The sequence below is a fragment of the Xenopus tropicalis genome, chromosome 1, assembly GCF_000004195.4.
Source record: "Xenopus tropicalis strain Nigerian chromosome 1, UCB_Xtro_10.0, whole genome shotgun sequence".
NCBI classification, from domain to species: domain Eukaryota; kingdom Metazoa; phylum Chordata; class Amphibia; order Anura; family Pipidae; genus Xenopus; species Xenopus tropicalis.
In genome coordinates, this window is record NC_030677.2 from 95,928,860 (window position 1) to 95,944,558 (window position 15,699).

At 36.2% G+C, this 15,699-nt stretch overlaps 1 protein-coding gene across 1 annotated transcript in view; it reads right to left on the reverse strand.

Annotated features, from left to right (window-relative positions):
* prkg2 (protein kinase cGMP-dependent 2) overlaps nt 1–15,343 on the reverse strand; it is a 48,253-nt gene extending 32,910 nt beyond the window's left edge. Inside the window, exons 1-7 of the mRNA XM_002933997.5 lie at nt 15,179–15,343; nt 12,096–12,647; nt 9,696–9,862; nt 7,563–7,676; nt 5,014–5,119; nt 3,215–3,278; nt 483–560 (exon numbers count right to left, since the gene is read on the reverse strand). Coding sequence (XP_002934043.3) covers nt 483–560; nt 3,215–3,278; nt 5,014–5,119; nt 7,563–7,676; nt 9,696–9,862; nt 12,096–12,634 — 1,068 coding nt within the window. The 5' untranslated portion in view covers nt 12,635–12,647; nt 15,179–15,343. The remainder of the gene's footprint in view (nt 1–482; nt 561–3,214; nt 3,279–5,013; nt 5,120–7,562; nt 7,677–9,695; nt 9,863–12,095; nt 12,648–15,178) is intronic.
* Nucleotides 15,344–15,699: the final 356 nt, after the last annotated feature.

Genomic DNA, 15,699 nt, shown 5'->3' on the forward strand with positions numbered 1-15,699 from the left:
TAAATATACTAGTTATGGTGCCTAAGCACATACCAATGACCAATTTTATGTATGTTTTTTTCCCAGTTCTGGTACAATTAGATTTTGCCAAAGAATATAAAATAAGGAAAACTCATTAAAAAATAGGAAGAATTTTGTATCAACCTCAAACTGTTAACAGTTTAAACTAAACAGATTTAATGAACTGGCTATTAGCCAGTACAAATGTCTAAAAAGTAATAGTCACTACTTGTTTATTTTTATGATTTTTCACATTTTTACAATTTTTGTTCTCCAGCACTTGGGCATGGAATAAAAAAAGTAAAAGAATTAAAGAATTAACATGAGATCTGGCATCAACTGCTGAACAAAATAAATTAACCAGCTCATCTAGGTTACAAAAGTATGACGACTTGCTTTTTCATTATATTCACTTCTATAAACCATCACATCTGACAATATTATGCAAATAAAAATTGTAAATCAGAATGATGACTCCTTACCTTTCCTTTAGAAATTATGAAGAATGTGCTCCCTTCTTCTCCTTCACGAATAATGTAATCATCCATTTCATAGAATTCCTATTGGAAGACATGAATTACATTTGAAACAGGATGCACAACCATGCCCAAAAGAAAAATAGATATTACAGCAAAGCACGGGGCAAAAAATATATAACTTTTACTCACATTAGTTAAAAACCAATTATTTCTACCTTATAAGACAGTCTGTATTTTCAAACTTTTTTTTTTTTTTAGTTTGATATGATTGTGTGCCTTTAGTGATGTCTTTCAGTTCACATTAAAAATTGAAGCAAACTTCAGCATGTTCTGTTCCACCTGAGTTCACCACTTACATGTGCCTGTGTCTGTACAGCCCCATAACTAACTGTGGTGAAATGCAGGAGAACCCCACCGCCGGGGAACACAGGAAGAAACGCCTGCCTGTACGAGACAATTGGGGCAGATTCAATTTGATGAAAAAAGTATATCTCCTTAATCCATTCCAGATTTTCCCATAGAGCCAGATGCAATTCAGTGAGACAAAGGTCTTTCACTGTTTATCACAAGCAAACGCTATTGAAGTCTATGGGAAACACGTAACTGAATTAGGAGAAAAGCGTTTTCTCCTCCAATCAAATTTCACTTACAAGTTTTTGTGTGATAAACTATAAAATGTTTTTTCATGAAAGTGAATCTGGCCCTTATTTTGAAAATGTCCTTAATAATGTATATATACTGGAATGTGACAACGGTCTAGTAATATACATCTGTCTCCCATCTATGAAAGTTTTGCATCTAGCTGCAATGACATATGCTGACCAATAGAGTAACTTTCTGCCTGGGCAAATGTGGGCAGATATAAAGGCTCATTAACCACTGCATGCACAGTGAGCAAAGTGAAATTTTGAGCACAATCTGCATGTTTTTGTCTCAAAATGTAGTGTTTTTTCCCAGAATTCTGGCATCATTGCAGTCATAAATGGGTGATTCTCCTGATGAAAATTGTGCCATGCCTAAAATGGATGCAACTGTGCTTGCTTTTTCTCACAAATTGGGCACAGTTGCACCAAATATAGTTCTTTGGTTGTTTAGTAATGTTAGGAGGCCACTGCATTTACTGTTACAAGGGCCAGTAAAGGGCCAGTTACACCAGAACATGAAGATGTTCTAAGGTCACTGAGGGCAATGAAACATGGGGTGTGTTGTCACTCCTGACCATCAGGACTATTTTTCTGAAAAATAACACATTTACTACCACAAAACTATGTTCAATGCTATTCTAATCTACTGGGTGGGCAAATCATGTTTACCAATCTGATGCATTTCACATGCAGATAGAAACACCAAGCAGTAACAATCATGAACTATGCATTTATTTAACACTTTGATTTAAATTGTTATTGCTAGAGGCTGACAAGTATGTTGAGGGGTTTATCAATCACGTTTATTTTATATATATGGGAAGCAGGGTTCAGGGCCTTGGGTTACGATATCTCCACCATATAAGAGGGAAGCAGATTGGCCTAGGGTATCATAAATTATAAATATAGCTCAGAAAGTGCCCTAGGTCTGGTAAACTGCAATTAACAAATAAACTTTAATTCTTTTTCACCGTTCTTTTAAGCCCTGTGAGTGCCCTGCTCTATATTACTTATTTGTGGTGTGCACCCATACATTCTCTCCGATAAGTGAGTGCAGCTATTTTTTTGCATATTTCGTATATATAAAAATGTGTGTACATGCATACACAGAGATATTCAAAATTCATGACACTAACAAAAAATCATGACAATGAATTTTATATATATATTGAAGAATTTAGATTCCAGGGCCAGCGGAATTCCACTGTTATCATTACATCTGCTCTTCAAGAACTCTATTAGAAACACATTTTCCTATTTTAAAGAAAAATGATTATGCTTTTCAGTGAAATTCTGCTGAATTATTAATTCATAACATCTGTGTCAGTGTTATGTTACATGGTTGGCCCTCTAGAGAGATCAAATCCAAGACGACCTGTTCAAAATGATTTCAGCATCAAAACCCTGGGAAAAGGAAGAGCAAACACTGTATCATCCTGGCATGGAATTAATAAACGTCACCAGGGAATTCCGATGAAACAGGCATTGATAAATTGGTGGTGTAATTTACACTTAAGTGCAAAGTGCTCTTTGACTACTTCTCAATGGCAGATTACTTTTCCTCTACCTAAATTATATGATGAACTTAGGACTGACATAAAGTCAACACCTCTGAAACAGCTTGTGCTAAATCCTCTAAAAAGAAATGTGTGATCCCTTAACACCTAGTTGAAGTGGGTAACTTTCATATTATGTTTCTTTCCCAAGATAATAACCAGGAAGGGCCCTCTCTGAAATACACCTAGGGCCCTTTTATTCAATTCTCTACTGCTCTGCTAAAAATGTTTTGGAAAGGACTCTTCTTGTTTAGGTTTAACTGCATATTTTTTAAATGAATCCTTCGTTTTTTCAATTCACAATTTTTTTTTTTCAAAAAATAAAAAGCTCCCTGGGCTTTAGATGGCAAACGTTTACATTTTTTAAAAACCTGACTGAAATTTTTAAAAAAAAAAAAAGGTTTGCCCAAACCCAAACTTCAACTAATCTGCCCCAGACTAAGGTATTCGTTTCTGGATAAATCAGAATAAAAAGTAAGAACAAAATATGGATCCATGTATGGTATGTAATTATGTAATAGGACAAAGTTCTTACCAGTTCCAAGCAATCTGCAATCTTCATTAGCTTATGTTCAGGAAGTTCCTTCAACAAGGGCACACTTATTATACAAGAAAGAAAAACATTGCTCATTGGTCTATAGCTATAATCATTAACAAATAAGTGGTGGTACATTTTAAAGGCCTGTAAAATTAATATTTTGTCCTACAAATAAAAAAGGCAAAAGCATATCCCATAATAATAAAACTGAAGGGTTTAAATCTAGTTTGGGAAGCATTTGACATTAATTACATTTGGTTGACATTAATTTAACTTGATGAACCATGGTCTTATCCTTTTTATCTAAACTTTAATTAGGAAAACTGCTTTGAAAAGTAATTATGTTTCAAGCAAAATACATTTTTTTAAGACATTACTGCCTTGTCCTCTAGTGAGTAGCTTAGAAGAAAAACAGATACAAAATATGGTCTTTTTGTCCCTATCAAGGATCACTATAGACACTTTTTCTTATATGTTGCATAGTTTTGAGAAATATATCTGCTGGTATTGTTTTAAGGTATCCCTAGGTACAAGGTATGATAAAAACCTAGAAAGTTGTTTCTGTTATCCCTAAAGTTTTACCATTACTTGCTCAATTTTACTAGTCACATCCCCAATGACATTGGACAATCTGGCTGCAAAATGGTTAGTAAAATCTTCACAGAATCTTTAATAAAACAAGAGGAAATTTATTTGACATTCTGCTTTTAACATGAACATTAGACAAATAAAAATAAGTTTTTAAATAAAGGAGACATGTTGGATAAATGGGAAAACCCCTAATTTTGTAGGCAATTATGAATAATATATGGTGCTGGTTTAAATTTGGGCTAAACTTTAATCCTATCTGTAAAAATGGCCCCTTTATTGGAGCTCCCTATAGATCCTATCACTTCTCTGTCCGTGTTTGAAATGAGGGGTGGGCGTGTCCTAACGGTCCCTGTCAGAAGCACAGTAGGAGGGGGATAGCCAATCACAGCTCTGCAGTCACACAAGCACAGACAGGCTTCAGTTCCCTATCAGGTCAGCCTAGCTGCTGATTGGTTCCTATCCTACAGTGCTGTGTACTGAGGGCTGCCGGCTCTCCTGCACTTCCAGAGAATTCAGCCAGCAGGAAGTGGAACCAATGGGTGGGGCTAGTGAGGTTTTGGTGGAATTTCTTAAAAAATCAATTTGAAACAAAACATTTTTAAGCACAATTCTTCTATATCTAGATGAGTATAATTCACTGGCACATTCATAATTTTTATAGGATGTCTCCTTTAAATAAAGTTTAGTAACACCAGGGCCACTATTGGGAGGAGAGAGGGTACTGTTCTGCCAGGCCAGATAAAATGTCTTTTAGAAGGGGGACCCGGCACGTCACAAACTGCGCAAGTTACATAGAAAGTTACAGCGAAACGTAAGCAATTTATGTTATGAAATGTACCTAAGTTTTAGGGATTTTTAGAAGTGTAAATAGTAAGTTATAATGTTCACCCATTGTTAAATACAATTCTAAAAATCCCATAGGAATGAACAGAACTTGGGTGAGTTTTTATGTATTAAGCTCTAAACTCATATTTTGATAAATCTGCCCCCAAATGTTTATACTGCACACACAAGGGGCCCCATATAAATAGCTTTGATGGCAGCCCTGAGTAACATCAGTTTGTTGTTTTAGGTGATATTAGTAGTTAAAAACATTTTAAATTTTATACTAAATATATGCACCAGGGAAAACATTGCCTATGAAGGTTAAATTCATTCTAAACACATATTCTCTGTTGTTTAATTATAAAACTGCATCTCTTTACCTCTTAAGAAAACTTAGGTATTCTTCATGTTTACTTTGGGCTGTCTTTCTCATTATATTCTGAAACACTTCGCGGTCTAGAGTCCACGTTCTGACACCGGTGATTGCTTTTGAGGTAAAAAAAAAAATAAGTTGTTAAACTATAAAAGGTACATTACAAACTATATGATAAGATCATATTGAAATATTTAAAAATGGAAAATGTTGTCATTTTACATTTTTAAATATTTCAATTCAGTTCATTCAGTTTATTAATCTCTAGTCAGGTTTGAGCAGCATTATGTTGCTAAATGTATTGATTTTTCCAAATCAACCAGAGATGTATACAATGGGGTTCAGACAGGATATTAGTTGGGCTCTTAAAGCTCAGTTACAAAGACATGTACAAAACTGTGCTACAGGTATAGTATCTAGAAACCTATTATCCAGAATGCTCTGAATTACAGGAAGGCCATCTCCTATAAACTCAATTTTAGGCAAATAGTTTTAATTTGTAAAAATGTTCTTTTTCTCTATAATACAAAACCAGTACCTTCTACTTGATGACAACTAAGACATAATTAATCCTTATTGGCAAAACTACTTGGTTTATTTAATATTTATATGATTTATTTTTAGTAAACATAAGGTAATGAGATTACAGAAAGACCCCCTTATCTGGAAAACTCCAGGTCCTGAGCTTTCTGGATAACAGGTCTCATACCTGTATTTGATTACATAAGATGTTTTTCCATAATTACTATTACTGACACCATATATTGTTCCAATTCAGACTGAAATACAAACTTTTTCTTTGGTGATAGTGTTCTCATTTATTAAGTAATAGTAAACTTTTGATTTAACAATGCACAGCTTTTAGGTTAATGCGACACAGGGCTGTATTTCGCTCGTGTATGCATTTTGGCACTTCAGGTGTCTGCACCTAGACCAACACAGCGGCTCTGGGTACAGACAAAGAAGATATGGAAATATGAGAGAAGGGCAATCTCTTGGCCTGCACATGCCAAGGAGCAGCCCTGTGTGGCATTAGCCTTATGGTACAATGGAGGGCTATCAGTTCCTTTTAGCAAGCTTCACCCTAAACTGATTGGTTCTTCCTAATATTTGGTTTTGTTAGTTCCAATTATAAGAATGCAAAAAAAAAATCAATGGAATTTCCCTATATCCTTTTCAGCTTGTGCCTGTGTTTTATTACTTTTAGCCACCTGAAATGGGTGCATAATTAGCCATACACAGCCAACTGTTTAATATGCTCAGAAACTAGTACGAAAATAGCAAAAGTTTCTGTTGACTGATGATTTTATGAAGTTGCCGTTTCCTATATAACATTCCTTATATAACACCCCTAACTAAAGCAAGAAACATGAACAGCTACTCACCACAGCAAACTTGCTTCTCCTTTTATATAGTTTGTATAGACAGTTTACAGGACTAAATATCCCAGCATGCATCAGAGCTGAGGACCTGGCAGGGTCTTTGAAACCACCAATGCAAAAGAAAAAAAAATGTTTGTGAGGACTACCCTCCTGGATACAAAAGAGCAGTGGGGCCACCAAAAAATTCTGGTGAATTAGGACTTATGACGTATAATTATGATTATAACTATGACTTTAAAAGTCATAATTTTGACTTTTTAAAGTCATAATTATAAGTTTAAAAGTCAGAATTATGACTTTTTAAAGTTATAATTATGAGATTAAAAGTCATAATTTAGAATTTTTAAAGTCAGAATTATGAGTTTGAAAGTCATAATTCACCAGAATTTATTTTTTTTTGGTGGTCCTAGTGCTCTTCTGTACCTGAACTACTATAAAAATGGTAGAGAAGACTTCTGACTGCTGAAAGGGAGCAGGGGGAAGCTGCCTGCTGTTTGGTAGGAAAGTCCCAGGCTGACAGGTTGCATAGACGCCCAGGTGATTACAGCTGCTGGAGGGCAGAGCTGCCTGAATCCCATCTGAGATCTGCTACTCAAGGTGATACAGTGATTTAGGAGCACAGACTGTGACTAACCTGCCAAACCCATACACTACTGGGGAACAGTGTTCTATTAACCCACAGGAGTTAACCCATGTGTTGCTGAACTATAATATCTGCCAAGTGACTCCTCACCTGGAAGGACAGTGTTTCCTCACTGTTTTCACAAGTTTTCAGAGTTTTTACACTGCTAACCAGCGAATTAAAGGAACAGCGTCACTGGCCAATAACATAGACTCAATAAGGGCCCCAACGTGCACAAATCATCTGGGACTGTGACAGGGGAATTAAGTTAAAGGATTTAGTACATATTGCAAGATTATATTTTGCTGCATACTCTATATAATAGAAACTGTGTTATTGTTCTTTGATATATCCTTATATATTGGCTTAATATTGTCATTTTTAGTCAGATCCCTGCTGCGTTTGTTCACTTAATAAAAAGGATCTTATTTTTTACCATTATTGTGGTCAGGCATTGGGGTGTCACTGAGTGTGCTGGAGTTACCCATACATATTAGTCTTACCCAAGGGTGGGCTACAATTATATTATGGAAGTGTTCTTTATTTACTTACCTTTCACAGAGGCTGTTCTTGTGCAGTTGTACAATATTGCAAGCTCCCCAAATGTTGTCCAGACTGGGATGGATGTCAGAAGTTTGTTCTCCTGAAAAACTTCTGCTTTTCCATCTAATATCAACAAAGAACACTTGTTTTAAAACAAGGCCAAACCTTTATTAAAAGAAAACAATTTTAACAAACCATGGTTGTATGTGTGTGCGTACATGTAGCATTACAAGTGTCTGTAAGTCCTTACCCATAGGTAAGGACATTTTGCATGGACAGATAAGCAAGAACAGGAAAGCAATATTTTATCTCACAGACGCAAAGAAATGGGATCAGCATTCTAGTATATAGCCTGGAATCAGGAGCTACTTCAGTACAGTACTTTACACACTATTTTAAGAAGCACAGATGAGTAGTCGCAGTTTTAAAAGAGTTAAAAGCAAGAGACACAAGTAACAAGTACAGATGGAGCATACTTTATGCAGATTTTATCCCATGCTATGAAAGGTGTTCTAGGGGGGAGATATACTAATTCACGAATCCGAATCCCGAAAGCGAAAAAATCGCATAGGAAACTAAAATTTTGCGCCTTTTTCGTTGCCGTCACAATTTTTTTGTATTTGTCGTGACTTTTTAGTCGCCGCTGCAACTTTATCGTATTTTGCGCAACTATTCATCACCGTCACTCATCACCGTCACGATTTTGTCCTATTGAGCGGTTGTAAACGGCGAATAAACCAATCTGATTTTTTGGCGACAGCGACGAAAAAGTCACGGAAAATATACCAAAAAAGTTTCGACGGAAAAAACGCCTTTGGACCGTTCGTGGATTGGTAAATCTCCCCCTAGGTTTGGTGAATTATGTTCGCATGCACCAACCACCATATGTTAATATAACATGTATACACTATAAACATAAAGGGCCAGATTCAATTTGATGAGAAAAACGAATTCAGTTCCAGGTTTTCCCGCAGAGCCAGATGTAATTCAATAAAATGTGTCATTTTGGGTATCATGCAGGTAGGGTAAGATTATCTCCTTACATGCCCTCCATTTGTAATTAGTTTCATTGGTGTAAAAAATTATTATGTGCAGGTGAAATACTCTTGGTGCCTAAGCCAAAAATAATAGTTAAAAATGAAGTCCAACCACTAAACCCCACAGTGAAAAGGTTCATGTTTTTTCTGAGATATTTTAATGAGTTCAAATTTGCACACTTTTTGCACCTAGCACTGAGCCCAATAGGAATTTATACAACCCTTTTTTTCTACTTATGGCTTCAGTTACAAATCACCACTCAGACTGCCAGTTTCCAGTTCATATTAAGCTAATTTTTTATGGCAAATTCACTTGTAATGTTGCCCCTCAGACGTTTTGTCTGGGTCGTACTTTCGGAGAGCATACAGAAAACTTTTACTGCAAAAGGTTATTCCACTACCTGGCAGGAGTGCAACCTGAAACAAGTTTCCAACTTTTTTTTTAAACAGGCATGTACTTACTGTACTTCTCCTGTGTTATCAATTGCTATTGTATACCTCATTGGCTATCTGCAACTACTCAGTGTATTGTTTTTTGTATACAAGAAATCTCAGAAGATGTCACTGCATGTGACATAACCATCCAGGTTGCTTTCTATTTTTTAAGAAAACAAAATTTATTTAAAAAATATACACACTTATTTAACTTTGAGCATATTTCTCCTCTTTAATTGCCGCTCAACAAATATTTCCTAGGGGAACTTTCACTCCTGCACCCTGTGGTACACTGAAAAGAGTATAAACTTTGTGTTTGAAATAACCAACTAAATGTTTACTGAGGTTGCTCAGTTCATATTTAACACAGGGATATTTGTAAACTGCTAACTCATATGAGTTCTGTGACACAAAGTGTAGTTTCTCCAGGCACTAGGAATAACTCTGGTGTTAATGCATTTTATTTTTATAGACAGTGCTTTATTATTTAATGATTGGAGCCTGTTTTGGCAACACATGATTGCTCAAGTATATTTTTACAGGAGTAAGAACCACCTTGGTTGTATTGCCTGCATTAGTTATTTTCATGACTACACATTGTACTTGATAAATATTTCCTATAGATTGATTGATGGAGGCCCTTAAAATGGCAAAAATACATTGTGCATACCTGCTAATACAAAGATCTGGCTTCCTGGTTCCCCTTGTCTGATAATAAATTCACCTTGAAGATATATTCTTTCATACATGCATTCTACCATGTCTTGAATTTGATGATGATCCATTCTCTTCATAAACTGGTTCTTGTTTAAAGCATCTGATATAAGAATCTTCTCACTTAGATTACAAACAAAAAGAAATGATCTGTTAATAATTGACAAACAATGGAATAATTTTGTTGACTGATTTTGGTCATGCATTCATAAAAAGATCTCTGACACAGTTAAACTCATACTGACATTTTTCAGCATAAGAGTAAATGCTTTTAAAGGGGTTGTTCACCTTTGAATTAACATTTAGTATGATATAGACAGTAAGATTCTGAGACAATTTGCAACCGGGTTTAATTTTTTATTTGTGGTTTTTCAGTGTAAATTTGACAGTAAAGGAAGCCAGTGCAGATATATACAGGTATGGGAGCTGGATCTTTCTGTAATCTGGATCTCTATACCTATGGTCTACTAAAAAAAAACACCAGTTAAACCACACAGGATTGTTCTGTACCCAGTAAGAATTAAATTATATCTTAGTTAGGCTAAAGTACAAGGTACTGTTTTATTGTTACAGAAAAAAAGGAAATAATTTTTACAAAAATTATTTTTTTAATTAAAATTAAGTCTATGGGTGATGGCCTTTGGAACTTTCCAAACGGATCCCATACCTGTACTGTGTGTGTAATTTTTGGGAAATGATTAATTACTGAACTAGAATTTTATAAGTTTACCAAGTGATTAAGTACAGGTATGGGATCTCTTATCCGGAAACCCGTTATCCAGAAAGTTCCAAATTACAGAAAGGCCATCTCTAGTGATGAGCAAATCTGTGCTGTTTCACTTTGCCATAAAATTCGGCAAGAAAATTTGCGAAACGGCAAAAAATTCGCGAAACGCATTTGTCGTACGATTTTTTTGTCGCGGCAGCTAATTTTTTGTTGTCGTCTGTGCTTTTTTTACGCAACCGCGCCCTTTTTGGCACGCCCATGCCTATTTTGACGCAACCGCACCCAATTTCGTGAAACAATTTGCCAATGGCGAAACGTGGAAATTCGCTGCAAATCCATGCCTGGCAAAAAAATTCGCTCAACACTATCCATCTCCCATAGACTCCTTTATAAGTAAATAATTCTAATTTTTAAAGTGTATTTGCTTTTTCTCTGTAATAATAAAACAGTACCTTATACTTGATCCCAACTAAGATATAGTTAATTCTTATTGGAGACAAAACAATCCTATGGGGTTTATTCAATATTTAAATTATTTTTAGCAGATGCAAGCTATGAGATCCAGGTCCCAAGCATTCTGGATAACAGGTCCCATACCTGTACTAAATTTTGATGAAGCCAGCATCTTCCAGCAAGCAACTGGAAGTTGTGCTCATTGCTTTCATAAACCCCAGTGTGCTCCAATTAATGCTAAAGGCCTGCAGGCAGAAAAATCAATTAAGATAGGTCAATTAATTCTTTTAACCTATTCCAGAAAAGGTATGTTTGGATCTAATTGCTTTGTGACTTGTGCAACTTGACAGTTTTCCCAGGTGAGGAACAGCAGTGGCTAACTGGAATGTAAGTTACTCAAGACCCAGAAAACAATTTAAAATATAGTAATTTTTGTATGCCAAAAATGTGTTTTGTGAATAAAAGACAAATTATTTATTTCAGTATTGTCATCAAATATAACACAGACACTGAGATACTCTTGTTAAAATTGATATCTATACTGTCATGTTACAGTTATAGAGGAACTATCAATACAAATATAAATCTTACTTAGAATACTATAATCATTTATGTCATTGATATTTACATCTGAACAGTTTTATGTGGTCAGAAACCTTTACTTTCTCAACTAATAGATGTTTACCTTCTACTTTATGGTAATAAAAAAAAAACAGAGCCGTTCAGTATACTTTTACAGTCCGCAGGAGATCATATTATCCCCTGGGATCCTCTAATTAAAAGTGCACCCCTTCGCAATCCTGAAATATCACAAGCATACACACACTAACAACTTAATTTGTGATGTAGGTATTTAAGCTAGCTGGAGAGACTATAAAGTGTCACGACACAGATACATAAGAAGTAGGTTGACACCATTGTTTTTTAACAAAAGATGAGAAAGAAATTGTAAGTTCCTTTAGGGTATTGTAAGACGGTAGTCAATCACTCTCCCTGCCAGGGAAAACATGCCTTGACAATGCAGGGAATCTCTGTGTCAGAACCGTCTGTATCACACAATTGCACAAAAATGTGGAAGGAGGCATTTGTAGCACATTTACTGGCAAAAAGGTGCCATTTGCAATGCCCCACACAGTGTGCAAAGTGCAATATAAGGCAGCATTTTTTGCAACTTACCTTGTATTTTTCCTAACACGTGCTTTTTCAAATGAGAATCTTGGATGATCACCTCCATCATATCTGCTGGTAGGTTCTGCAGAAACTCCTTCCTTTGCCCCTTTTCTCTTGTTGCTGTTGCTGAACAGGCCTGAAAAGGTTTTAAGTGGGGATCCCTTCAATGATTTAGTTGGTAAAGCATGAAGGGTTTTTGTTGGAGAGGGCTGTAACATTTTATGCAGGTCTGGAGTTGTGGAGATACCATTCTGAGTTTGTACAACAACTTGCAGTTTGTTAAGTTGAACACATTTGTTTTGAAGTTCTTCTGCCATCTCTTCAATAACCTGATTTTGCTTCTTAATTTGTTCCTGCAGCTCTTGAAATATTTGTTCTTTGTTCTTCAGCTTCTCATCTTTTTTCTTAAGTTCTATCTCTAATTCCCAGACTTTATTTTTTACAGTGTCTGCATTACGGAGCTTGTTGCAGGAGCTGATGGAGAAGTTCACCCGTTGTCCATCTGGCTGCTTAAGTGGTTTGGATTTCATAGAGCCATTTCCCATTTCCCTTGATGACCTATATAAAAACCACAAAAGCCATTTTAATCAGTTTTCCCTAACCATTAGTTTGACAACAGTCTGTGCATGGAGCATCTATCTTAGCATTAAAAGTGACGCATTGATTTTTTTCAACTTCTTTTAAGGAAAGCATAGATATTTGAGCCTTTGAATTTGTATTGTGTTCTTTTTTCAAAGTCATATACATCTGTCACATATGTGATCTCTAGAGAGTTGGATATTTTTACAGAGATGAATAGCAGTATTAACAATAATACCATTAGACCCTCCTTACAATTGTAAATTCTTACTTGGATGTAATTGTTATGTAGAATTAATGGTGCAATGTTAAGCAAAATCAGGTAGAAGTACAGAGAAAGTAAGAAATTAAAATAACACATTTAGTGGCAGTCTGTAACAATTTAGACCCTTTTTTAAGATGCTTTCATCATTAAAAAAGATGCAAGGGCTCATATTGCAGTAAGGAAAAACACTTATCACTTATTTATCTAAACACTACACATTATTTTTAAGTGTAAATCATTTTTCATATTAACTTTTCCAGAATAAATGGGCTCTCATAATTAAATTTTTCAAGTTCTAAGATTGAAAATATATGTAGGGCCCTGAGAAGTAGAATAATATAGTGCAAAATACATGTGACATTTAAAAGGCACCTATCACCCCAGGTGCAGGCAAATAGAGCCTGCATTCCAGTTATTTTAAGTCATTTTTTTACATACCCTAACTATCAAATTAAGGGTAGCAGCACATGGGGAGATTTGTGGCCCACCGTTACTTCCCAATCTATACACTCACATACATAAACTATACATACAGACATTAATACTAGTATCACAATAGCCTTGGATACTATGCTTGTTCAAGAACTCATCCAGGCCCCTCTTAAAGGCATTAACAGAATCTGCCATTAAACATCACTAGGAAGGACATTCCACAACCTCACTGCCCTCACGGTTAAAAACCACCTACGCTGCTTCAAATGGAAGCTCCATTCCTCTAATCTAAATGGGGGTCCTATGGTGTGTTGATTGTTTTTATGGGAAAAAAGAACACCCCCTATCTGCCTATAATCCCCTCTAATGTATTTGTACAAAGTAATCATGTCCCCTCGCAAGCACCTCTTTTCCAGAGAAAACAACCCCAGCCTTGATCGTCTAACCTCATAGCTTAAATCTTCCATCCCCTTAACCAGTTTAGTTGCACATCTCTGCACTCTCTCCAGCTCATTAATATCCTTCTTAAGGACTGGAGCCCAAAACTGCACTGCATACTCAAGGTGAGGCCTTACCAGGGACCTATAAAGAGGACAAATCATGTTTTCATCCCTTGAGTCAATGCCCTTTTTTTTTATACAAGACAGCACTTTATTTGCTTTAGTAGCCACCACATGACATTGCCAGGAATTAGACAACTTATTATCTACAAAAACCCCCAGATCCTTCTCCATTAAGGATACCCCCAACAACCTACCATTTAGTACATTTAGCTTGCGTTTATATTATTTCTACCAAAGTGCACTTGTCCAGATTGAACCTTATTTTCCATTTTGCTGCCCAGATTTCCAATTTTGTCAAATTGCTCTGTAAAGCGGCAGCATCCTGCATGGAACTTTGCACAATTTAGTGTCATCAGCAAAAAAAAAACCCATATTTTCTATGCCTACCTCCAGATCATTAATAAATAAGTTAAAATGCAAAGGACCAAGGACTGACACCTGCGGTACTCCACTAACAACACTGGTCCAATTAGAAAATGTTCCATTTACCACCACTCTTTGTAATCTATCCTTCAGCCAGTTCACTATCCAATTACAAATATTATATTCTAGGCTAATATTCCTCAATTTGATCATTAACCTTCTGTGAGGTACTGTATCAAATGCTTTAGCAAAGTCCAAGTAGATGACATCAACTGCCATTCCAGCATCAAGGTCCCTGCTCACCTCCTCATAAAAGGCGACTAAATTAGTTTGACAAGATCTGTTATGCATTAATCCATGCTAGCACAAACTTATAGTATTGTGAACTGCAATGTAAAAAGATAGTACAGTTAATCCAGTGTCCATGAGATGCTTAATTAAACCGTTAGCCTAAATATTAATTTTATCAGTTGTTCATTAATGGCTACAGAAAAAAACAAAGTAGGCTCTTATTTTTTTACGTTTGTAGAAAATTATAGTCATATTAAACCCCTTCTAAATATGGTATCTTTTCCCTGTAATTACAGAGGACTTATTTACCTGGGCAACTAGGTTTTGTTTCACATAGTATCCTTGGATACTCTTAAAATTACAAGAGTGTTCTTTTAGTAAGAACACCTTTTCAAAACTTCCCTAAATAAACCTATTTGTCACCCACTCCACTCATTTGAGAGGTCACTCCAGAACCAACATTTTGATATACTTGCACCCCAGGAGCACCCTCACTGAAGCTTGTGACAGGAAAGGGCACCATCAAGGTGCTGGCCACGCCTCGCAGGTGATTCCAGACAAGACATTATCTTGCACTTGTTATTTACTTTCCTTACCTCGTCTCCAACTCGCCTGCAGGAACAGAATGGGATCTTGCTCTTACTCGCTTCCCTCAGGGCACAGGCTTTGCAGGCAGCGAACTGTGACACTCTCACTCTGCTTGTTGTGCTCTCAGGAACACATGGTGCTGTGTAAATAATAGGGCGCCCTGTCTGCTGTCATCTTCCAGCCCAATGGTAAATGCAGGACACAGCCCCGGGGGGTGGAGGGGTGGTTGTCAGCAGCACTGGGCGCGGCAGGACACTATTGTCACCCATGGGAGCAACGTGGAAAAACGAACGGTGGGGATTTAAAGAGAAGCAGAAGTGCACTGCTCATCTGCTGTCATTATTTCACACATAAATCATGGGTTCAGTGCAGATTTGTAGCTATAATTTTTATATAACTGTTGTGCTTTATAGCTTAAAGCTCTGCGTAATAATCTTGCGGTTAAAAAATTAGGTAGGCATTGGAGTTTGAAAACGAAGTGTGATGTGCAGAGTACTGTTGTGTAACAAATGATTGATAAATAGGGTAG